Genomic DNA, 25,597 nt, shown 5'->3' with positions numbered 1-25,597 from the left:
TTTTATAAAGACAACTTCAGCCAATGGATCCTTATATAACAACAGGTCCTCTATGATGACTATCAGTGTCTATCAAACTTTAAAATGTCTAATACTTATGAAAATGTTATATTAAATTAGGATATAAACAGTGTGGTTATTTATTCTTTTTCCCACAAACTCACTCATATTAGAGCGTGATTTAATTAAATTATGGTGCAATTGTTTGTGTTTTCTTTTTTTAAGTTTTATTTATTTACTATGTATACAGCATTTTGCCTCCATGTATGCCCACAGGCCAGAAGAGGGAGCCAAAGATCTCCTTACAGATGGTTGTGAGCCACCATGTGGTTGCTGGGAATTGAACTCATGACCTTGGGAAGAACAGCCAGTGCTCTTGACCACTGAGCCATCTCTCCAGCCCTGTGTTTTCTTTTTTTTTTTTGGTTACCTTTTTCATTATGTTCAGGAGCAAGAACATTATCCTCTGTGGCTTTGGCTGCTTCCTGAAAGAAGAAATGTATATTAAGCAATTCTACTTTACAAACTTAGAAAAAAAAAACCGAGTGCTGACAGACACCGCTCGCTCCCCCTAAGGCTATACAATGCCACAGAGCAGCGTCTGATCTAGAAGAAAGCTAGAGTGGATCTAAGTCAGCTCACTCTACTCAATAGCATTCGTTGCCTTACAGACACAGCGTCCAGGTCCACTGGGGACAGCAACGAAATTTCAGTGCCACAGGCAGCTAGAGCCACTTTTAGATAGATTGTAATGCTTTAAAAAAAAAAAAGTCACTAATGATTTGTTGTGATATAAAAAACATAGCAACTCCATAAAAAACATCAACTAGAAAAAGGAAATTAAAAACTGAGTTAGGATGAGTGAGTTACTGCCCGCACCTTAGGGGTTCTCAGTCTCTGCTCGGGTAGATCCTAGGAGGAGACAGCGATTACTCCTCAACTATTTACAGACCTCAACTAAATACAGACAAAGGGAGAGGCAAAGCATCGCTAGTTTCAAACACTGCCTGTGCATCCAGCGTCTTTCCACCAGAGAATTCCAATCTCTAGAAAGTATTTGCACCAGAGGTCCAGGGTCGTTTCCTTTGCACACGTGCTGTGCGTTGTTGGGCAATGCGTTGGGCGATACGTTGGGGAATCGAAGCTCTTGATGACGAGGCACTGAAGGATGAGCACGCGCTCCTGGAAGAGAGGTAAGGGAGCAGGATGTAGAAATGTCTGTGTCTCGAGTGTTCATTTGCCCCAAGACCACTAGTGATGTTCGTTTCTAAAGTTTACCTTTGTTCAACTGGAATGGTTAGGATTCATGGCTGTGAAATGTCTTCTAAGGGGGAAGTATCTAAACTTACCTGTTCCCACTTAAAAGACAGCTAGCTAGCTACTTTCAGGTATTCTTTTTTTTTTTTTTTCTTTTTTTGGTTTTTCGAGACAGGGTTTCTCTGCAGCTTTTTTAGAGCCTGTCCTGGAACTAGCTGGCCTCGAACTCACAGAGATCCGCCTGCCTCTGCCTCCCGAGTGCTGGGATTAAAGGCGTGCGCCACCACCGCCCGGCTTACTTTCAGGTATTCTTAGTTGTCATTAAAAATAACATAGCATCAAACAGAAAGCTTAAAGGCAAATGTAATGCTATTACTAGGTTCTGCAGGTGCATGTAAAATGTTGAGGTTGTGAGGTTTTACTTCCTTGGGCTGGTTTATTATTTTCCCTCTTTCTTTTTTTAATATTTATTTATTTATTTATTTATTTATTTATTTATATGTATACAATATATTGTCTGTGTGTATGTCTGCAGGCCAGAAGAGGGCGCCAGACCTCATTACAGATGGTTGTGAGCCACCATGTGGTTGCTGGGGATTGAACTCAGGACCTTTGGAAGAGCAGGCAGTGATCTAATGCTCTTAACTGCTGAGCCATCTGTCCAGCCCCTATTTTCCCTCTTTCTATGGTAAAGTCTCAGATCATTGTGTGCGTGCACACACACATATACACATATCATCAATCACAAATACTCACACCTCTTCCCAAATATAAGCTGTGATTTTACCTTTTAGAATGCTGTCACAACTAAGTTCTTTGTAACTTCCCATAAAAGATGAAAACACTTTCATTTTTCTTGTCCTTTCTAACATTATGATTCAGCTTTTAGAAATTTTTTATTTTTGTAGTCTATTTACTCTTTTTTTCTAGTGTTTATCCAATTATTTGTTCACAAAACTAGCAACAAAACACCATCAATTAATTTTTCAGAACCCTTGTTGACCAATATTATTAACCGACTAAACCTACTCAATATCTATAGAACTTTTTTTCCAAACACAAACTCACACGTTCTCCTCCAGAAGACACCAGATATTTTCCAAAACAGACCATATATTGGGCAATAAAATGAGCCTCAATAGATTTAGAAGGTTTGAATCATAGAAAGTGTATTTTCTGACCTCTGGGAAATGAAAGTCGAAATCAACTATAAAGGGAAACTCAGAAAACTTACAGAAACAGGAATGTTAAAAATTATGACTAACGAGTCAAAGGCAATGGTAGAAAGCAAGTTAGAAAACGCTGTGAGTGCGCCTCCTTAGTGCAGTAGGCAGCGCGTCAGTCTCACAGAAAATACTTCGAGATGAATCAAAAATTTTAAAAATAACCAAACCTAAGGTAGGGGTTAGTGGAAAACCTGTAACTGTAAATTTCTACCTTAAGAAGGAAAAATACCTCAAACGAGTGGCAAAATTTCATTGTAAGTAACTATTTAAAAAAAATGGTAATGTAGACAAAAGCAAATGGAAATAAATCCAGGTCAGAGTGTAAGTAGGAGACTTTCCAAAAGAGAGATTCGTAGAAAGCAAGGACAGCTCTTTGAAAAGATCATCAAAACTGACAGTAGTTTAGAAAGAAATAAAAAGGAAGTGAAGGAGGGAGGGAGGAACAGAGAGAGGGAAGAGATAGGGAGAAGGGAGGGATGGAAAGAGGGACAGAGAGAAGGATAAAAGGAATGGGGAAAGGAAGAAGGGAAAGAGGGAGGGAGGGAGGAAAGAAAAGAAGGGGGAAGGGAGGAGGGAGGAGAAGGAAGAAAGGACGGAGGGAAGAGAGGAGAGAAACTCAAATTACTAAAATTAAGAACAAAAGAAGAGCAATCACTACTGATTGTATGTTTCAGCAAATCCTCACTGTTATAAGAGAATATTATGATATCAAGAAAATAGAATACACAAGAAATTAGATGGCATGAATAGATTTCTAGGATTCTATCTACTAAAATTAATTCAAAAGATAATCTAAGTGTACCTATAATAACTTAAAAAGTGATTGAGTTAGTGTTTTCTATTTCCAACAGAGAAAGGGTTGGGCATTGGTTAAGTCTTCCAGCCACACACGGTGTAACACAAACCCTGTACAGACTCCTCAGCTGCAGAAGACGACAGAAGAACCCCCAGGCCATTCACTGGGACCAACACTGGTGCCAATGCCAGGCAAACACAGGAAAGGGCAGACCACTAACTCTTACGAATACAGAAGCAAAACTCCTCAACAAGACACCAACAAACCCAGTCTACAAATATGCAATGTATCACATGTCACAACTGAGCTGGATTGACCCTAAAAATCCAAGATTTGCTTAAGATTGAAAATCAACTAATACAACACAACACAACAGAATCGTGGATGCAACAGTGTATGTTCACCCCAAGACTGTGAAAACTAAATCAACAAATTCCAATACCCTGTCATGATAATACAAATTAAAAAAAAAAAAAACCAGAAACAGAAGGTAACTTCCTCAATCTGATATAAGATATCTATGGGGAAAAACATAGTTAATGTCATAATTAATGGTAAAAAATGGGATGTTTTCCCCTTAAGGTCAAGAAGAGGGTTGGTGCTTGATCTGGCCACATCTGCTCATCACTACATCAAGAATTCTAGCCAGAGGAACCGGACAAGGTAAAGGGCTAGCTTACACCCTGAATCAGGTATTGCCACAGGCAACATTTCAAGTCTGGGAGCTATAAAATTGTTAAAATTTGTCATTCTTTTGTTATTAAAGAAAGCAAAGATAAGATTTCCTTGTCAGGAAATGACAGCTTTAAAATAGTTCCTCTAGAGCCGGGTGGTGGTGTCACACGCCTTTAATCTCAGCACTTGGGAGGCAGAGGCAGGCGGATCTCTGTAAGTTTATGGCCAGCCTGGTCTACAAGAGCTAGTTCCAGGACAGGCTCCAAAGCCACAGAGAAACCCTGTCTCAGAAAACCAATAAATAAATAAAATAGTTCCTCTAAGAAGCCAGTAGAAAGCTGTGTATTGTGTATCAAAGCCCCTTAAAAAGAAAAGAAAGCACTGATTTGGGGAGCTAGCTCAGCTGGAGAAGTGCTTTCTACACAAGTGTAAGGATCTGAGTTCAATCCCCAGAAGCCATACAAAGACCTCAACATAAAACCAACCACACTGAACCTCACAGAAGAGAAAGTGGGAAGTACACTTGAATGCACTGGCATAGGAGGCCACTTCTTAAATATAACCCCAGTAGCACAGACACTGAGAGATACAATAAATACACGGGACTTCCTGAAACTGAGAAGCTTCTGTAAAGCAAAAGACACGGTCAACAAGACACAAAGGGAGCCTACAGAAAAGATCTTCACCAACCCCACATCAGACAGAGGGCTGATTTCCAAAATATACACAGAATTCAAGAAGTTGGTCATCCAAAGAACAAATAATCCAATAAAAAAAATGGAGTACAGACCTAAACAGAGAACTCTCAACAGAGGAATATAAAATGGCTGAAAGACACATAAGGAAATGTTCAACATCATTAGTCATCAGAGAAATGCAAATCAAAACAACTCTGAGATTCCATCTTACACCTGTAAGAATGGCCAAGATCCAAAACACTGATAACAATTTATGCTGAAGAGATTGTGGGGAAAAGGGAACACGCCTGTATTGATGGTGGGAGTACAAACTGGTACAGCCCCTTTGGATGTCAGTGTGGCGATTTCTCAGAAAATTAGGAAACAACCTTCCTCAAGACCCAGTAATACCACTTTCAGGTATATATCCAAAGGATGTTCAACCATACCTCAAGGACATGTGCTCAGCTATGTTCATAGCAGCATTATTTGTAAGAGCCAGAATCTGGAAACAATCTAAATGGCCCTCAGCTGAAGAATGGATAAAGAAAATGTGGTACATTTACACAACGGAGTACTATACAGAGGAAAAAAATGACATCTTGAAATTTACCGGCAAATGGATGAATCTAGAAAACACCATATTAAGTGAGACAAATATAATATGTACTCACTCACAAGTGGCTTTTAGACATAAAGCAAAGAAAAGCCAGCCTACAGTTTATAACCCCAGAGAACCTAGACAATAATGAGGACCCTAAGAGAGATATACATAGATCTAATAATCTACATGGGAAGAAGAAAAAGACAAGATCTCCTGAGTAAATTGGGAGCCTGAGGATCATAGAAAGGGTAGAAAGGGAGGGAGAAGAAGGAAGGTGAGCAGAAAAATATATTTTTTTATATATTTTATATCTATATTTAAAAAAGGAAGAAAAGAAAACCCCAGACCAATGAGAGATCTTGTCTTGAAAAACAAAGTGAATGACTCCTGACAAAGGACACCCAAGGCTGCCCACTGATCTCCACACATACATGCACACAAAAAGCAAAACTAGAATAAAAAAACAGAACTTGTCCTTAAACTATAAATGCAAAATTCTGTATGTTCATATATGCATGCTGGAAATATGACAATAAACACTAGGTTCGTTGGACAGGTTGATTAGGTGGTAAGCTCTAACGAATTGTTTTATGGTGGTAATGTTGCCACCTAGTGACAGAATTCTGACTTGCAGAATAGTCCCTGGGAAGGAGTGCCAGGCCTTTCTCTCTGAGACTCCAAAGACAATTCAAATCTAAGTGGTGCCTGGAGGTCCAAAGAGGAAAGGTAGAACACACAGCTAAAAATAAAAGTATCCTGCCCAGAAGAGGAGAAGGGTTAAAGGTTAGCAAAACGCGATCATCCGTTTAGCTTCACAGCCTGGTCTTGACAGAGGCAGAGACTTCGGTAAGAACTCTGCCTCCTAAGTCAGAGAGCAGCTTGTCTAAAGCTTACATACTAGCTGGCCCGAAATACGCAGTACAGTAGAAACAACAGAACCAACTCCTAAAAGTCAGCTTCTCACCGCCACGCTGGTGCTGCCGTGTGCATGCAGCATGAACAGAAAGAAACAGACAGGACAAACTAGAGTGAATGACAGATAAGTACGGCATAATTAAAGCCCATGGACTGTAATAGAAAACCACAAAATTATTCTGGAGTCATCATTTACATTCAGAGAGGACTGAATTATATAACTCTCTATAACTGGGAAAGCCAATGTTGTTGCTAATTTTTAATAATATAAAGAAATAAAAAAATTACATTATATATTTTGATTTAAATATTTTGATTCTTCTTCTGAGCTATAGACAAGCAGCTAGTGCAATTAGTTGCTAAATGAAAAGATAAAATACTACAGTTGCTAGGAGAGCGGCTCAATCTTTAATGCCAGCCTTCAGGAGGGAGAAGCAGGCGGATCTCTGGGTTCAATGTCAGCCTGGTCTACCTACATATCAAGTTCCAGGTCAGTCAAGGCTATATAAGGAGTTCCTGTCTCAAAAAACAAGGCAAAAACTGTAGCAAGGAATGTTTTTGCATTGTTAAACAATGAGGAAACAAAGTGTCAAGTTCACAAGCAACAGCAAGACAGACCTCTGTCTGAGGAGTCAGAAATGACAAGTCTCAGAGGGCGACTAGAGAGCCACAGTCTGAGGACACACTCACCATAGTTCGTGATTAAATGGACAGCTCGCTGATGCCCCATCTCTTGGAGAATCTGTAAAAGGTCACCGATGGTCTTGTTCTTCTGTGCCCAGGACCACAGCAATTCTCTTGTTCCACTTTTACCTTGGTCTACGTATTTTTCAATGTGGCGAACATCCAGCCAGCTGTTTGAAAGTCGCTCCGCTATGGAAAATGCAAGAGGAAGACGAGAAGAACAGCTTGCCTTTATTCAGATACTTGGGACCGGTCTTGTTTACATCATTTGAACTGTAACCTCATTGTAAGCTCTTTCATTCTGAGCTAATTTCTTAGAAACCCTGCCCTTCCATCCACAGTCACATTTACTAGCCAGAACAAACGTGTCAGAATGAGATGCGATAGAACCTTAGCCTTCCTCGAGTTCCCTCAGCTGTCTCACTAACAGATTTGTCTTCTCTCTTACCCAAGGGTTTCTGCATTGCATTTGCTCGTCTCTGAGTCTGTGCTGCCCTTTGGCCCCTCATCTTTCCAGTCGGCGGACCACAGTGTGTCCTCGGTGTACAGTGTCCAACGATTTGGTGCAAATGTCAGGTGGCCATGTGTGCTTATCTGCAGTGCGAATGTCTCGTGGCCATGTGTGCTTATCTGCAGTGCAAATGTCTCGTGGCCATGTGTGCTTATCTGCAGTGCGAATGTCTGGTGACCATGTGTGCTTATCTGCAGTGCGAATGTCTCGTGGCCATGTGTGCTTATCTGCAGTGCAAATGTCTCATGACCATGTGTGCTCATCTGCAGTGCAAATGTCTGGTGGCCATTTATGCTTAGCTGCAGGGCTTTGCTGCAGTGCTGTCTGCAAGCTCTCTCTACTACAAGTTGTCCTTTTAACTACAACGGGGAAGACACTTGGAGATTCTGGAACCGTCCTGCTTCTGCTCGGATTTATTTTGCACCACTCAATGGATTTTGTTTATCACCATTACTACTATGATATGGTTGCTTAATAATGACTTTTTCCTTATGCATTTATCAACAGTATTTTTCTGTAGTGAAGAATATGCACTCTTATTTATTTATTCATTCAACTTTTAGAGTCTAGCATTATGGACTTAAGGTTATTTTATTCCAAAGGGTAAAATCTAATATTGTTATTTTGCTGCTAAAGTTATTTTGCTGCGTCTATCTAGGTGGGCGCTTATCTTCTTAAAAGATCTATATCTTTTTAGCACTTCTTAATTTCCTGGCTCTACACTGTGCTCCCAGTTCATTTGTATTTTTTTCCCTCTTCTACGAGGCTGCAATTAATCACTTGCTCGAAGAGCTGTAGTTTCGGTACCAGAAATGGTTTTCCAAAGTTAAGATCTAGTTGCTACATAGAATGCAGGTTTCGTCACTGACAGACTCCCAAAGCAACCACAGCTGGCAATGCCTTCATGTGCACTAATCCAGTGTCTGTATTTCTCAACCTGTATGGTGCACATCACAAACCAAGAGTCTATTCTAGTGGCCCTGGATTGAATTCAGCATTGCAGGTTGCATGTTGTTCCTCATTTGTAACTTTATTCTTCTTGAACAGTGAGAAACTTTGCTCTTGTCACTGACAATATTTCTATTTGCTTCGTCCTCTTGTAAGCATTAAGTACGTTCAGAATTGCTGAGCCACCCTTGTGAGAAACACATGAACTAAACTGAAGTACAATGGTTCTTGCTGCCCTGGGCCTAAGAGCCTCCAGTTAAGGCATTGTTTACCAACCACTTAGGTTAATTCTTTTCTTCCTCGCCTCTTTTTTGTGGCTATTAATCATTTGTAATACATTATACTTATTCTTATCCAATGGTTTTTTTTAAATATTTGTTCTGTAATGTCTTGGTGTTAAACATTTTTGAGTAACTAAAAGCTGATAGGTGGGTAGTGGTGTGGGAAGTCCTTCAGTCTATGTGTTGCTTTTATTGGTTAATGAATAAAGAAACTGCTTTGGACTTATAGCAGGGCAGAACAGAGCTAGGCAGGGAAAACTAAAGTGAATGCTGGGAGGAAGAAGGCAGAGTCAGGAGCTGCCGTGGAGCCTCCAGAGGAGAAAAACACAAGCCGCCAGTTGGAACCTTGCCAGTAGGCCACGAGCCTCATGATAAAATATAAAATAATAGAAATGGGTTAATTCGATATGTAAGAGCTTGCTGGAAATACGCTAGAGTCATTGGCCAAGCAGTGTTTTAAATAATATAGTTTCTGTGTTATTATTTCAGGAGTCTGGGCAGCCAGGAAATGCACAAGCAGCTTCCTACAACAGGGGAGGACCAAGGAATAGTGTCAGTGGGGTGCTAGGCTTTCCATTGCACTAAACAGGACAATGTTTAGGGTCCTGTATAATCCCCTAAAAGTGGTACCAATGTTATATAAGATTTTTATGGTGCCTGAGTTAACAGGATTTATCCAATGAAAATTTATATCGTCTCACTACACAATTCCAAAATGCTAACATGCACTGCAAAGCAAAGGAAAGAAAAGAGAAGGCAATGACGGAGTGAAAACATACTTGGTCCTGTGGTAACACCCCAGGTTAGCAGTCCTACTGAGCTCTAATGCAAGCAGTGTATTTGGGGGTCATGGATGGTCATGATACCATCCCACCATGCCTTTTCCTCCAAGAGAGACTGTAAACGGTAGGGTCCTGTATATAAGTCAATTAGCGCCCGAGAATACTAGTGGGAATCCTGATACACTCCCATGACTGGTTGTTAGAGCTCAGCACATTTTCCTTCTGCCACGCTCAAATAAATAAATGGAATAAACCCTCCAGCAGGAACCACGGTAATGCCACCGAAAGATTCTGCTGCCTGCTGATAATATTCTTTAAAAGGCTAACGGGCTCAGATTTGATAAGAACGGTAAACTGTATGAGTCTTTCTTCTGTTTAAAATTGGCTTCCGAATCTCAGGTCTGTTAAATTCTTAAGGGGTTGTTTTTTCATTTATAGTGTTTGAAATCATATTAAAAAGACAGGTGTTTCTACTTTAATATGGCATCCTCTGTCCCCACATTCCAGTTGTATAAGACTTGGTCAGAACATAAAATTGACTTTGGCTTTATAATCATGTTAATATTCTCAGTAAACTATAACGTTGAAAGAGATAACACAAAACCACATGCCTCCCTGTCCTTTGAGTCAAAATTGACTTCGCAGGTATCAACACTACTCAACCAACATTCCTAGTTCTCTACTCCATTGTTGAAGGGCAAATTTCACTGTCCTGGAGATCCAGATGTCAATTCTACCAAGATGCTGGAGACCCAGAGTACAAGTCACAAGGATTGTATCCCAGCGACGGTACGATACAAGCACATGTCAACATGGGGTGACTCAGAGTCAACACGGCTTGGCATGCTGGGTCACGCCATGGCCCCTCCGTGCTCTTTGCAGGAGGACAAAGCCACAGTTATGCTGCGTCAAGCCATTGAGGTTTCGGTAGCGCTTGCTACTGCAGAATAGCTTCATCTATCCTGACGAACGCACACAGAATTGCACCGGGAATTTTCTGTCGTTTAAGTGACATCTTGTTTCTAAATAGAGTGAAGTTGGTGGCAGCTTTGTCGTCGCATAGTAAGTGAGCAGGTGATGGAGACATTCAGTTTGGAGGCATATATAGTCTGCAAGGAGAAATCATACACAACCCCGTAGCTGACATCACTGAGCTGAAGTGTCTTCCCCTTTCCTCCCTCAGCTTTCACAGAAAATGTTTGTATTCCTCAAGTCTTTTAAGGGACAGTGTCTTACGAAAAGAATGGAGCTACACAGATACCAAATACGTGTTTCGGGTGTATGACCACTACAAAAAAAAAAAAAAAAAAAAAAAAAAAGGCCTTTAAGGCAAAACTCTTGGCAAGAGACTGCAATACTATTTTAATATGCAGTTGACTCTTCCTATCTGTAAGCCCCATCCCCAGGAATGCAACCAAGTAAACACAAAAATATTTTTAAAAAATTATGTCAATGACTTCATTGGCAAGACTCTGTTGCTGATATATTCCATACTTTAAATACATTTTTTAAAAAAAAAAAGACCTAAGCTGGTGCTTCTCTGGAAGCTTCATTCCTACAAGCTACTGTGAATTCCTACATTCACAGTGCTGGAAGGTACTAGGCACACTACCAGACTAGCAACCAGCAGTCTTACCCAGCTGGGAACTTTGTAACCTACAGTAGCAAATGTGACCAGACATGTCTACTGGATCAAAAGTGACAGGAATGGTAGGGGGGTAAATAATCAGTTTCTGATTGGATTTAACATTCACTCCACAAGACAGAACTCATGCCTTGTACCATTAACAGACCAAGAACCCCATGGCTGGGAAGGCCATAGACCACAGGGAAGAACCTAATGCTATTATTATTCTGTTAAATGAACATAATGATAAGTTCTTATCTATATAGTTCTTATCTTGCAAGTTCTTATCTAGATAGCCTTAGATTATTATGTCTCTCAGCCCCCAACAGAAAGGTTTCTTTGTGCACTAGATGCTGATTAACACAGAAACCACAACGGGTCAACATGCTGAGAATAAGAGACTATGAAATTGTTCAGCCCTAAGTGTCTATTAATGTCTATTAATATCATGTTAACCCCCTTCTCCCACGGCTTAGGGCTCTTCACAGAAGAGGGGGTGGGAAGATGGTAAGAACCACACTAGTGAATAACTATAGTGGAACAGTATTTTCCAGACACAGCGAGGCTGTTGAACTTAAGAATTCAGAGCAGCTGTGACCACATGCATAAGACCTGTATAAGATCAAGCCAGATAAAAATCCCAACATGGACAAGTGAGGAGCTCACATAGCTGAAGTCCCACACATAGCTGAAGAGTCATGGGAAACTGATGGCTCCTGGGAGGGATGAGGGCCCTAAGAAGCCACCAGTAGGTGGCTCTTCACCCACTTATACAATGGCAGCAGTAAGGGAACTCATTGGGTTTAAAAATAAGCCCACGCGAAGTTGGGAGGGAATTGGGGTAGAGGAATAGGGGTGAAATTAGAAAGGAGGAAATTAGGAGGGATTTAGTAAAAAAAAAGAAAACACATAATATGCATTATTAAATTCTCAAATAAAAGCCAGGCAGTGTTAGCACACGCCTTTAATAACAGCACTCAGGAGACAGAGGTAGGCAGATCTTTGTGAGTTAGATGCCCGGCTGGTCTACAGAGTGAGTTCCAGGACAGGCTCCAAAGCTACAGGGAAACCCTGTCTCGAAAAACCAAAAAAAAAAAAAAAAAAAAAAATTCCTTCATGTTTTTCATTGTGAAACTTTTTTTTTTTTTTTTTTTTTTTTTTTTTTGGTTTCCCTGTAGTTTCTAGAGCCTGTCCTGGAACTAGCTCTTGTAGACCAGGCTGGCCTCGAACTCAGAGATCCGCCTGCCTCTGCCTCCCGAGTGCTGGGATTAAAGGCATGCGCCACCACCGCCCAGCTCTTGTGAAACTTTTTATAGTGACTGCAGGCACCAAGGAGGAACAGGGCATGGAGACAGGCTCCTAAATAAAAATGGGGACACAAGAATGAATCTCTACACAGGGAGTTTCTGGACCCTTGATACAAGGCTAAAGCAGTTAGTATTTCTAAATGGTGACTAGGGTTTAAAAGGGTTTTCTGTCCTGGGAGGTTTCCATTTGAAAACACAACAAATCACTGTGGACTCTACAGACTGTCCTGCCTTGCAGGGAGAAAGGTCTACAATCAAAACAGAGCATGGCTGTGTGCACTTGCGTTCACACGGGACCAGGAGTGTTTAGTGGTGGCTGTGCCATTAGTCTCTGGGGGCAACTTCAAGTGAGTGGAAGACTGCGAATAATTTCCCTTTTCCCCAATGTTGTAAATTATTTAAAAAGTGGCACGCGAGAGAAAAAGACGCCTTGCGACAGTGCTCACGGGGAGGGGGTTTTTTCTCATGGGAAAGAGAATGGGAAAAGGGGGGAGGGGAGGAGGGAGACAGGCCTCTGGGGACAGGAATGGCAGAAGAGGTGAGGGAGAGAGAGAGAGAGAGGGAGAGAGAGCGAGAGAGAGAGAGACAGAGACAGAGACAGAGACAGAGAGACAGAGACAGAGCAAGACAGAGAGAGACAGAGACAGAGAGAGAGACAGAGAGAGAGACAGAGACGGGGAGAGAGAGAGAGAGGGAGGGAGGGAGGGAGGGAGGGAGGGAGGGAGGGAGGGAATGAGACCGGAGGTGAGCAAGAACCACCTTTTAAGAGAGAAGATAGCGATTGTGCACAGTGAGTGCCCTTAGTGGCTGTAGCTGAGGAAGCATCCTGTCAGGACCCAAGGGCAGGCCAAGGTAGATGCCTGAATATTAACAATAATGAACACTGACTCTCAAATCCCCCTAGTCTTTTGAAGTTGAAGCTGTAGGTCAGTGGTAGAGCATTTGTATGACATACCCAAGACCCTGGGATAAGTCCCTAGCACTAAAAAAGAAAAAAAAAAAAACCCAAAGCCCACAATTTCTAATCTTTAGGAAACTTTCTTCCCTCAAAAGTCACACTCCACAGAAAGAACACTCTCTGTCACAGGGCTTTGTCTCCAGTAAGGGAAGTTTAGCTTTCTTCTATTAGAAAGTACATTTTCTAATTATTACTATTTTCAGGGTATTGGGCATAATGCACCACACAAATTAATAATATTATCTCTATAACACACGACAGCTTTGGCATTTGTTAAATAAATAAGGCTGGTTCCTTTGAACTTCGGATCTTTGGGATAAGCCCTACACACATGATTTCCTGGGGGCTCAGAGGGAAGATGGGGAAGGTCAGACTTTAGCCTGCCTGAAGACAGGGCAGCTAGGGCAAGGTTTGCTGGGACTGACAGAGAAGGAAAGGTGTCTGGGATGGGATGGAAGCTCGTTTCACGAAGGAGGAGGGTATCATAGGGTAAAGAAAAGGCAACCCTTAAAGCGGAGGTTCCGCCTGGCAGTGGTGGCACACGCCTTTAATTCCAGCACTCAGAAGGCAGGCGGGTTTCCGTGGGTTCGAGGCCAGCCTGGTCTACAGAGAGAGTTCCAGGACAGCCAGGGCTACACAGAGAAACCCTGTCTCAGAAAACAAACACAAACAAATGTAGGTTCGTGTTCAAGAGAAGCCTCCCAGGAAAATCCCTCTTGTCTCTGTATGTCACACACCCAGCGCCGATGTTCGATTTACATTTGCCAAATGATACACAGAGACCCTGAGGACCAGCACAAGTTGTTACCATTCATGACACAGGCGACCCGAGGCTGGTCCCACAAAGGGGCGGCAGCGGGTGACCCTATTACAAGAACTTGAGAGTTCATCCCACCAGCTATGAGACGGACCTCACACTTCTAAAAGGAACACAAAGTTGGTAGCTTCAGCTTTACAGACGGTCTCTCTGGTGGCGATAGTTTACATACAGAGACTAAGCATTATTTTAATGCTGGCAGTTCTCACAGGTAGCAAAGGAACTACTGGCAATGATTAAGGGAATCAATTAACTTTCCAAAGCCCAGAGATGCCAGCTCATTCTCCTTCCTCTTTTCTTTTTTCTTTTTTCAACTGATGGATTTCCCTTTTGAAAGAGCAGCAGAACATTAACTGTGCTCTCCCCTCCTGCCATGTGCCCCAGAGACTACGCAACCGCATTAACCACACTTCTGAGATCCAGCTGTGGCGTGAGTGGACAGGCATCGAATGCGCTGGCTGCGTTAGCTACATAACACAGATCTGCACAAAAGAGTATAAGGAAAACTAGATTAGGTGAAGGTTTCTCTGCAGAACTTGAAAAGAGACTCTCCAATAGTCACTTAGAATTGGTACTGCCTGCGTGCGTGAGTGGCTTCCAGGACTAGAAATTGAATGCTTTCTCTTTCTCCTACTGGTGATTCATTGTACATCCTTAATGGCTTTTCCCTAAGGATAAGGCATTTGAATAGAAATACCACTAAAGAAAGACTAATTATCTGCAACCATAAAATGTATGATTCATTTAAATCAAATTCTATAAAACAATAACTTCAATTTGGTGTAACAAGAATGTAAATTCTTGGCAAGTTAGCTACAGTTCATATTCTTAGTTTCCACTAGTACTTTCCTTACTTTTCTCTCTTCCAGAACATAGGGCTTTATTTCTTCATAAATCAAAGAGCAAAGTTCCCAATAATTAACTGTATTGGTAAAGAGCATTTTAAAATAAAAAGATAAAGTAAGAAAAGTGGTCTGTAGTCGTAGAAAAACACTGTTTTGGAAGGCAAATCTTACTAAAGGATACCTCGTCACAATAGAGATCTAAAAATAAGGAGACCTGAGAAATTGAGAAATCTATTGACCTGAAGGTAACAATCAGACAATATCTCTTGATGCTCAGAAGTCTTTGCAGGCTGTTTTGAACAGGTCAAATGTCTAGATAGTGCTAACCACTGGGGAATTCAGTGACTGAAATCTTGTCTCCATATGCAAATATGTCTCTGGAGGGGGATTTTCAGAATAACGCAAGACTCCCCAGTTTGCAATCTCTGTATTTGCATGTGACCACATGCCAAAGCCCTAGGAAGTGAAGGCAGTGTTTGTGCTGTTTGTTTTTGGGTGACATAATGGGAAAGCTAAGCTGATTCCTTTCTGTTTTTCTACAAAACACACAAAGAAATAGGTTTGGTTTCAGCAAGCAAGAACAACAGCAAATCCTTTATGATGAAGGATAGTTTAAAATTCCCAAGCAATAAAACAAAATTAAAGTGTGTAAGTTGCCTGTGTATTCCTCATACCAGACAGCGGTAACACCATGAGTGAGTCAATTTTGCAAGAAATAATAATACTTTTCTAAATTTATGCACATGTGAGCTCTTTATTCCATACTTGAGGAGGATTTCTATTACATAACGAGAGCAAGGGTGGGGAAAACCTGTGACAGTCTCTCAAATGTCCGCCGATGTACATGTTTTTCCTACACACAGATAATGACTGGAAGTTAACAGCTCTTGGGCGTTGGCAGGAGAACAGGTTGTTCTCAACACCAGCACTTCAGCCCTAACCTTACAGGCCATGCAGCTTTCGGCCAGGCGAGGTGGTGCACTTGGAAGGCAGAAGAAGCAGAAGGATCCTTTTGAGTTTGAGGCTAGCCTGGTCTTTGTAGCAAGTTCCAGCGTAACTAGAACGACACAATGAGATCTTGTCTTAAAAACAAAATCTGTGTGATGTCATTCAGTGATAATGACCGATACTATTTCCCCACATCTCTCTCCCTACTGGAGTCTTCCTTGGGGCATTTATAAAAGTTCGCTCTTTATAAAATCAGAGAGTCTTTACAAGCATTAATATAACACTTTACTAGCATAGTCTTCATTAAACACTCTACCTAGTAAGATTTTGGATGGCTAAAAAAAGTCTCAGTTGACTACTCACTAACTGATTCACAGTGTAAACGGCGGCTCTGTTCCATCTCTAGTTCTAGATGCTAGGGGAGTCTGTGTGAAACAGATGGTTCAGAAACAAGAACAACAAACATAAAACCCGAATAGCTTCCTTCATGAGGTGCGTCCGTTAGACTTGGCAATGCTTCGACAAAGGGCTGCGTAAACCCGCCTAAGGAGTAAAAAACATTTTTGGCTCACAGGCTCAGAGGTTTCAGTCCACTATGGCAGGACACTGGTTCTCAACCTGTGGGTCATGATCCCTTTGGGTGCTAAGACCACTGGAAAACACAGATATTTACAGTACAACTCATAACTAGCAAAATCACAATCATGAAGTAGCAACAAAAACAGTCTTATGGTTGGGGTCAGCGCAACCTGAGGAACTGTATTAAAGGGCTGCAGCACTAGGAGGGCTGAGAAGCACTGTGGTAGACTATGGAAGAGCCTAGCAGCTCAGTTTAGGGGTGCCAAGAAGCAGAGCAAGTGGGGATATCTGCACTAGGGCCACCCCCACCTTTATCATTCCACCCAGGCCCAAGCTATGGGATGGTGCTGCCTACTCTCGGTGCAACCTCCCTCTCATGGTCAACACTCTCTAGAAACACTTCTCGGTGCTCCCAGAAGACACTCTACCAATCTCCTAAGCACCTTCCCAGTCAATCAAGTTGTCAGTCAAGAATAACCGTCAGTAGGAAGCGTATTTCTAGATGGACAATAAACAATATCAAATATGGAAGGTAAAAATGGGGAAGTGGTGGAGCTGAAAGTGAAGCACGAGAGATAAGGAGCATAAGGAGGGCACCAGTTTACAGGGCTTCTCAGTGTAGCTCTGGCTGTCCTGGAACGTGCTCTGTAGTCCAGGCTAGCCTCAGACTCAGAGATCTGTCCACCTCCGCCTCAGGGCCATGACTGCCCCGCGGGGTTGCCAGTTTCAAGGCATGCCGAAGCGTAGAGTAGGTGAAGAGAGAGGCCTCAAGATTGTCTGTCCTGTAAGCCCAAGAGACAGAAAGTCAACAGAGAGAGAGAGGAGGGAGAAAAGTTATGTGGGTGCCCCATGCCTACTAGAGGCGAGATGGGACGCTATCTCAGGGTTATGAAAGAAGCAGCGATATTTCGTGTGTAAGAGGCCCACTGACTGCTCTTTTTTTAAAGGCATTTTAAAAAGAAGGGTGAGAAAAATCTCACCTAGAAGACAGTTACATAATCCACATAAAACTCTCATGTTGGTTTGGTTGAAGATAGCTGTGGTCACCGTGGTGCGGGGTTATATTATTACATAGATCTATTACATAGATCTAAAAGGCAAAGTCCATAATAACAATTGCTTAGACAGGATGTGGTTTGTGGGGAGAAAAAGCTGAGAAGTCAGAAAATATTAATCTTTTGGCCTAAATAAATAAAAGATGAGATTGCTATTAATTAAAATGGGAAAACTTCGGAGAGTAGAGGAGAGACACTTGAGGAATGTGAATTTGAAGACATCGGTCAAGTAGGTAAACAGAAAGGTGATGCTCATGTTTAAGAGAGATCCAGGCTAGAAACTTGGCAAGTAGTGACATCTGAATAGAATTCCTAGGTAGTGGGTATGGGCCATGGGGTAAGTCCAGAGGCATCATAAGAGATAAAGAGCTATCTGCCACACAAGGAAGAAAGAAGACCCTAGGACAGTTCTATAAATACACAGTGCTTTGTGGAGAGAGGACAATCCAATGTGTCAAGTAAGATGAAGTCTTGGGAGCAACCAGTGCATTTTGCCATGCTGGGGAGGTTCAGCATCAGGACCGGTAAGGGATGAAAGCCTAAATGGAGAAGGTTCAAGAAAGGATAGAGCAATGGACTAATAGAATAAATAGCCCCTTTGAAGGAGAAGAGATAAATGGGCTGGTAGCTTAAAGTAGAGGTGAGATCTAATGGCAGCCTTGCATGATGGGAGGAAGGATGCAGTGGTCCATGTCAAGCCGCAGTCTGTCTTCAGGATGGGAAGCCCATTGACTGTTCCTGAAGTAAGGGAAGGACACAGTGCTTCCTTCTGACGAGGACAATGTGGAAAGAGGAGGACCAAGAGAAACGTTATCATGTGGATACCCAACAGATACGATCTTAGCCCATGGTAAATGGGACAGAGGTGATTTACATCAGAAGTATGGACCCCGGCTAAACCATGGTGAAAATGGCCCTTTGCCTCTGTGATCTCCCCCAGAATCAACCTCAGTCTAACAACGAGAAAGACCAATCCCAGTTGAGGAGCAGAAAAGCGCTCCTCAAAACTGACAAGGTCATCAAAACCAAGCCTGAGATGTCGCGTTTGGAGGAGACAGAGAGCACATGGAAGTAAACGCGACATGGTAGCTCAATGTGGGGACTCGGGTGGAATGCTGAAGAGAGAAGGGAGGCTTAGGTGAAAAGTGGAGGAAGCGTGAATAAAATACAAAACCTCAGGCCAGGAATCACGCGTCAGTCTGGTACCACGCTAGCGTGAAAGGGTTGACAGTAGAAGACACGGGGTCCAGACTTTACGAGTGAAACTTACATGCAGAGTATACCTGGGAACACTTAATCATCCTCTATGCTCTTGCTGCAAACGTAAAACTTTTTGAAAAGGTAAAACCATTCAATATTTTGAAAATAAAAGGAAAAAGATGCACTCCGGGATCTGATCATTTCATCAGAGTCTTAGTCTGTATTCATTAACTGAACTTGAGGCAAGTCACTTAAATTCTCTAGCAATCCATTTTCCTGTCAATAAAATGGGAATGGGGACAGGGTCTACATTTTTTTATAGCAGGTTCAGGTGACAGTCTATGTAAAGTACTTAACGCGGGGCCAGACACCAGAAGATACTCCAAAATGGTAGCTGTTAGTATCCCTGGTCTTACTGCATACATTAGATATTTAAGTGCATGATTAATGTGCTATCAGATTTATTTATTTTTAAAATGACTATTCACTTGCATAATTTATTTACTTTTAAGAGATTTGCTTTTGTGATGTTTTAATTATGTGTGCATTTTGAGGGGGGTATGTACTTGTGAATGTGGGTATTCGGTGAAAACAGAGACAGTGGGCTTTAGATCCTTACAAGTGGTTGTGAGCTCACGGACATGGGTGCTAGGAACAGAACCCAGGTCCTCTGGAAGGGCAGCACACACTCTCAACCACTGAGACGTCTCTCCAGTCCCTTATGAGAGAAAGAACACTGAATAGCATCTATCGCATAGAATCTATCAAGCAACAACATCAGTTTTCTCAGGACATCTTATAATGTTGAGAGGTTTGACGGTGTGAATTGCCCCAAACTATTTACTTTAAATAGTAATTTATGGTAATGGAATGAATGAATGCTCATCAGAGGTTCTGTATTCCATTATGCTGTCATTATGTCTATAAAGCAAGCAGTTACCACCAACAATCCGATATTACCTTGGAATTATACTAATTTTACTAACAATACTTAGCAAAAGTGGCTTGAGGAATTTGGTGTATGTGATTGCACTGGAAGCAGATGGTGCCTCCAGATGTGCCTTACGCTTTCCACCCACGCTTAATGCATCAGCTGCTCCAGGAGAGAGACCTAAGCATTTGTATGTTCAAAGTCTTGCACGGGCGATTCTTGCATGCGAGTAACCAGGCTCCTTGGTCCCCCACACATTTACCCAACACAGGGACGGCTATGTGATCTGCCTGCGTCTGAACTGTCTTTGGTAGCTGTGACCCGACAGGCACCATCACCGGAGATCATGATCAGCCTAGGACAGTTCCTCCTGTCACTGTTGTGACTCCTTTGCATCTGCAGTTGGGGTACTTCGTAGCTTCAAATTCTTGCTCGCTTTATGCACAGGTCAACTAAAGTCTCAACCAAATGTACCTAGCTTCAGAGTCCTCCTTCATCTGTCTAGATATCCCTGGTTTGTCCTTGCGTTGGCCATCTTTGTTAATTTCCACAAGGGTAAAACAGAGCCGTGTGTGTGAGCAGCACATTAAACTGTAACAGAGCCGTGTGTGTGAGTAGCACACTGAACTGTAACACAGAGCCGTGTGTGTAAGCAGCACACTGAACTGTAACACAGAGCCGTGTGTGTGAGCACCACACTGAACTGTAACACAGAGCCGTGTGTGTGAGCAGCACATTAAACTGTAACAGAGCCGTGTGTGTGAGCAGCACACTGAACTGTAACACAGAGCCGTGTGTGTAAGCAGCACACTGAACTGTAGCACAGAGCCGTGTGTGTGAGCATCACACTGAACTGTAACACAGAGCCGTGTGTGTGAGCAGCACACTGAACTGTAACACAGAGCCGTGTGTGTGAGCACCACACTGAACTGTAACACAGAGCCATGTGTGTGAGCAGCACATTGAAGGCTTTTTCTGAGTCAGAAATGCTCCCTTTTAGGGGTCTGCAAGATGCACAAAAGAAGGGTTTAACAGCAGGTGGAAGTGGGCAGTGTGGCTTGTGGTTAACAGCGTGAACCTGAACCTTGGATACAGACACCCCTCGCTTGAGTCCTGGCTCTGCTACTTCCGAACTCATGGACATGGGCAAGTGACCTCACAATTTGTAACCCAGTGCCCTTAAGTATAGAAATGCTTGCACTGACTACAGTACCTGAGCCACAGGTGGGTGGAGGGGGGTAGGAGGCTTGACTATTTGGAGTCTAATGTTATAGAGAAAGGTGGGGAGAAGGAGAGAGAAAAGTAGCCAGTTAATGGGGCTGGACTTCCTGGAAAGCAGCGGGAAGCAGGGCCTGAGTGCTGACTGTTCCCTTTAAATAGGACACACGTTCTTCCATCTTCATGGCCTCCATTGACTGCCTTCATCAGCCATGACATAATCTGGCCCCATGAGTATCTGCTCACTGGACCCAAAATATTGGTTTCAAAATGCAATAATTCTCGGAAATATATATAGCTACAAATACTGCCTATGCCATGATCTAGCTCAAATAGGGAAACAAAATGATAGGGGAGGGATCTTATCTCTCAATGGCAGGCTAGAGATTGCTCTGTTTTGCCAAAGTCCGAGTCAAGTATCCTCTTCTGAGATGTCTGCCGAAAAATCTTATTTTAAAATTCTAGTTTAGGTCTGGAGAGATGGGTCTCCAGTTAAGAGCACTGGCGGCTCTTCCAGAAGTCCTGAGTTCAATTCCCAGCACCCACATGATGGCTCACAACCATCTATAATGGGATCTGATGCTCAGTTCCAAGAGACCTGACACCCTCACCCAGACACACATGCAGGCAAAACACCAATGAACATAAAATGAAAATAAATTTTAAAAAAGAAAACACCAAAGAATAGATATCTTAAAGTTAAAAAAAAAAAGTAGAGTTTGCTTTTTGTTTTTGAGACAGGGTCTCACATTGTCCAAGCCAGTCAGGAACTCTCTACATAGGAGAGAATGGCCTTGAATATCTGACCCTCTACTTCACCTGTCCACGGGTGGCATCACCACAGTCTGTTTTAGTCCATGCCAGGGAATTGAACCTACAGCTTCATTCATGCGTAGATAATCACTCTAGCAATTGAGTTACATCTCTAATTCTCTAAAAAATGTTTGAATATTAAAAATAATTTGGGCCATTTTGTAGAGCCAGGTGACATCACTCACCTACGATAACATTTGCATATTTATGAGCACATTGCAAAGCGAGCGCAACAGGAATAACTTACAAGCACGAGACGCCTTCTCCACATCTGACCTTCGCAACTCCCCAACTTAATACAGCAGCGCCCAAAGTGTCAGAGAGGGAAAGGGAGAGAGGGGCAGGTCTCTGGGTTATCTGAGTCCCTTGCGGGGAGGACGGGCTGGTCTGGGTCGCACTCACCCAGGCCGCGCCAGCCCAGCGGACCGTCACAGCTGTCCAGGATCGCGCACAGCTCGCCCAGCAGCGCGGGCGGCAGGTCGAAGAGCAGCGTGTGCGCCGACAGCGCGCCACGGGTCCCGCACAGGCCGGCCATCGCCGAGCGCCGGACCCCACGCGGCGAAGCAGGGCTGTTGCCGCCGCTGCCACCTCCTTACACAACCGCGGAAATCCAGCTCCTCGACCGCTGCCCCGAGCTTGCAACATGCCTCGCCCCGGCCCTCGCAGGGCGGGTCCCACATGACGCGGGGAGCCGCTCCCCAGGGATGCCCCTGCAGGACCTGGGCCGTCCCTGCCCCCCCACCCCACCCCCGACCCTGCGCCCCGCCTCCTGTCCTCGTGTTTTGAATGATTCCAGCAGTCCCCGGCTTGGGATGTGACCCGACCGCTGAGACCAGCCAAGTGAAGGCGGGAGACAGCGGCGGGAATCCGGGAAAGCCACCACCCCCTGCTGCCCCGGGATGGGCGGCCTCCTGGCCAGGATGGACGCGGGGGGGAGGGGGGGGTCTTCGTTACTTCTTTTAAAGTTTCTCTTTGTCCCGTCCGGAAAGAAATACAGACTCACTGAGAAACTCGTATTCCTCTCCTGTTTTAACCAAATAAATTTAGACGGAAGAAAACGTGTACACGCTGTATGTGTGTGGGGGGTGGGGAGTTATGGATGTAGACGGTAACAACAAACAGGCCAAACCAGGGCAAAAACGGCGTATCCTTGCGGCAGAAGGCAGCCCTGCCACAGAGCCACTTTTTTTTTGTTTTGTTTTGTTTTGTTTTTATTACATTCTCCTTTTCCTTCCTCAAAGTGCTTCAACAAGCTTGCAACATGGAGTTTAAGTAACCATGGCTGCTATTTTGAAATATTTAACAGTTTATACTGTAATGGCCCACCGCAGGATGCTACTGACAAAAGAGATCTTCAAGGGGGAGACAGGACATCGACTGAAAAACAAGCTGTTGTTCCGAACGTCTCAGATTTTACTCTTTGGGAACAGCTCCCCCTGGAGTTCAGCAGTGGTGGTGCAGCTGCATGCGATACCCCTGCGTGAATTCCCAAAAATAGCAGTATTCTGTAAAAACACACATGAAAACTGGTAGCTAGAACGGTTGGAGAGAAATTTCTGAGGTCTCTTCTTTCTAATGACTACGGTTTTTATCAAACTACAAACTGAAAAGGGTCTCTATCTTGCTATGTTGAACAACAGAGGGAAGAGGGAGTTACTGTACTGGGCACCTTTTGGCTTCCTAGGGCAAGGCATGTGCCTGGACAGGAAATCACCATGTGGACTTGTGTTAGACTTCTGACAAAATGCCCAACAGAGCGACTCAAAAGGAAAGTAGGCTTGTTTGACTCAGAGTTTCAATCCACGGTTGCTTGACCTCAGTGTCTTTTGGGAGCCTGTGATAAGTCAAAGCATCATGGTGGGAGTATTGGTACAGAAGGATGCTTACTTCACAGCAGCTGGAAAGTAGGGAGGGAGAGGGAAGGGAGAGAGATAAAGAGAGGGCGTATGTGTAAGCACTAGAGGACCAAAATTCCCTTCAAGAGACCTGGTTTATTAAGCCAGCAACCAAGTTTTTAGTATATGAGCCATCAGAGGACATTTAAACTCTTCTCCATAACAATAATAGGAGCACTCAGAAATACCGGTATCATCAGAACTTCTAATTTACCACGAGGCAAGGAGACAGAGATTGGGGACAAGATATACCTTTATAAGTCACACCTCCAATGACGCAATCGATCCGTGTAGTCCCCTTATAAGCTAGTTTGCCTCTCAACACTGCCACCAGCTGGGAACCACGAGTTCAACACATGAACTTTTAGTGCTTCCTGTCCAAGACATAATAGACACTCTTCCATAGCTAGAGGGGAACCGTCTATACCCCTACCTAAATCTCATCTTTGATGGCCGCCATGAATACCATCCATGTTATGCCTTTCACTGTAACTGAAGGGAATGAGGGTGGCTGTTGTCACTTATCTTTGTGACTTTAACCGTTTGTCACTCTACTGGCTCCTCTCCATCAAGGGATAAACACAACACACGTTCCAAATCTTCCCATTCACTAGGATGATTCACAAGACTCAGGAGAGGTTCAGGTAGCCATTCCTCAATATTTTTTGCCAGGGATTAGTTCCAAGGTTCGGATATTGAGCATGAGACGGGACTAAAGAGCAGGAGGGTGCGGTTGGTGGTTCCAGTGTCTTAGTAAGGTTCTTAGTCATTCAGGTACGACTGTCGTGTTTTTCAAGCTGCCTACTACACTACAGACCACCTCTGGAGTTGGATTCAAATGTTATAGAAGAGCTCCTTATAAACAACAAAAAAATCCAATCATTCCAAAAATTCCAGGGATGGGGGGGGTGCAGTGTTTATTATACCATTCATTCAGAGCTGCAGGAAGACTCCAGGACTTAAGCATCAGTACTGACTTTTTTATAAACTGACCCACAAAACGATGGGGCTTTTCCTGCTCAGTTTTCTTCAAGTTCTTCTCTCCAGACATATTCATGTTAAAATCACTGGGAGCTCTCCATTACAGAATGGAGTCCGACCGGTCAAAGTTCTTAGGAGTCTGTTTTATGATGGTTATGTTCACTCCTTCCTCTGTTTCATGACTTACTTTCCCTCCCCCCTCTGACAATCTCCCCAGTTCCTCAAGAGCTACCAAATCCTACCTCTCCTGTGACATTCAGTGAAGAGGGACCTTTACTGAGCATATGTGAGCTTTATATGGTGTCACTATGACTTCCCTAGCAACTCCAGTGTGTGGGCATTCTAATGGTTAGTAAACACTGGAGAAAATTCATACCTAGAGAATTTACCTTGGACTAAAAGTTTGGGTGCTTTTACAGTAATCCATCAGTCTTACAAAGTTTCAATTGTACCCATTAAAGGCAAACTGCCAACAAAATTCCATAAGTTTAAAAAGAATATAAGCTGGGCATGATGACATATGCCTTTAAACCAGCACTTGGAAGACAGAGGCATGCAGGTATCTGTGAGTATGAAGTCAGCATGGTTTTAAATAGTGAGTTCTAGGCTAGACAGACACACAAACACAGTGAGAATCTTTGAAAGAAGAATAAGACTAGGGGGAAGGAAGAGAAAGAAAACAAAAAGTAAAAAACTAAAAAAAAATGCAAAAACGTTGCATCTTAAATCTTTACTGTTTTTAGTATTGAATGCAGACGTCAAAGTTACGTTTTCTAGTTGTGTTGTTCTGGAATTAATATGCCTTTCCAATGAGAAATTACCCTGTAAAATTAGAGATTAATAAAAGAAAAAGCTCTTTAATAGGGCATATGTCTAACTCTGGCTAATGCCCAAAGAGAAGCTAGCTTGAACAGAAAATCTTGCTAATTTATATATACCTTAGGCTTACGGGTTGCACATACACTGCCATCTAGAAACCTCTTCCAGGTCCTGGCCCTAGGTTATGCCTTGAATGATTTAAACAGAAACTAGAGACTGCAAGCCTGGCCACCAAGGAGATGCACACA

The 25,597-nt window shown here is 43.0% G+C and overlaps 1 protein-coding gene across 2 annotated transcripts in view; it reads right to left on the bottom strand.

Annotated features, from left to right (window-relative positions):
• Positions 1-22,300, bottom strand: part of Irak3 (interleukin 1 receptor associated kinase 3) — a 56,033-nt gene extending 33,733 nt beyond the window's left edge. Inside the window, exons 1-4 of one of the 2 annotated variants that reach the window (XM_038314761.1) lie at positions 22,057-22,300; positions 6,841-7,023; positions 953-1,182; positions 431-485 (exon numbers count right to left, since the gene is read on the bottom strand). In XM_038314761.1, the coding sequence (XP_038170689.1) occupies positions 431-485; positions 953-1,182; positions 6,841-7,023; positions 22,057-22,189 (601 nt within the window). In that variant the 5' untranslated portion in view covers positions 22,190-22,300. The remainder of the gene's footprint in view (positions 1-430; positions 486-952; positions 1,183-6,840; positions 7,024-22,056) is intronic. The other variant, XM_038314762.1, reaches the window with a different exon arrangement.
• Positions 22,301-25,597: the final 3,297 nt, after the last annotated feature.

This window comes from Arvicola amphibius, chromosome 17 (assembly GCF_903992535.2).
Source record: "Arvicola amphibius chromosome 17, mArvAmp1.2, whole genome shotgun sequence".
NCBI classification, from domain to species: Eukaryota; Metazoa; Chordata; class Mammalia; order Rodentia; family Cricetidae; genus Arvicola; species Arvicola amphibius.
Note: the sequence above shows the minus strand (reverse complement) of the source record. Positions and strands in the feature narration are given on the sequence as shown.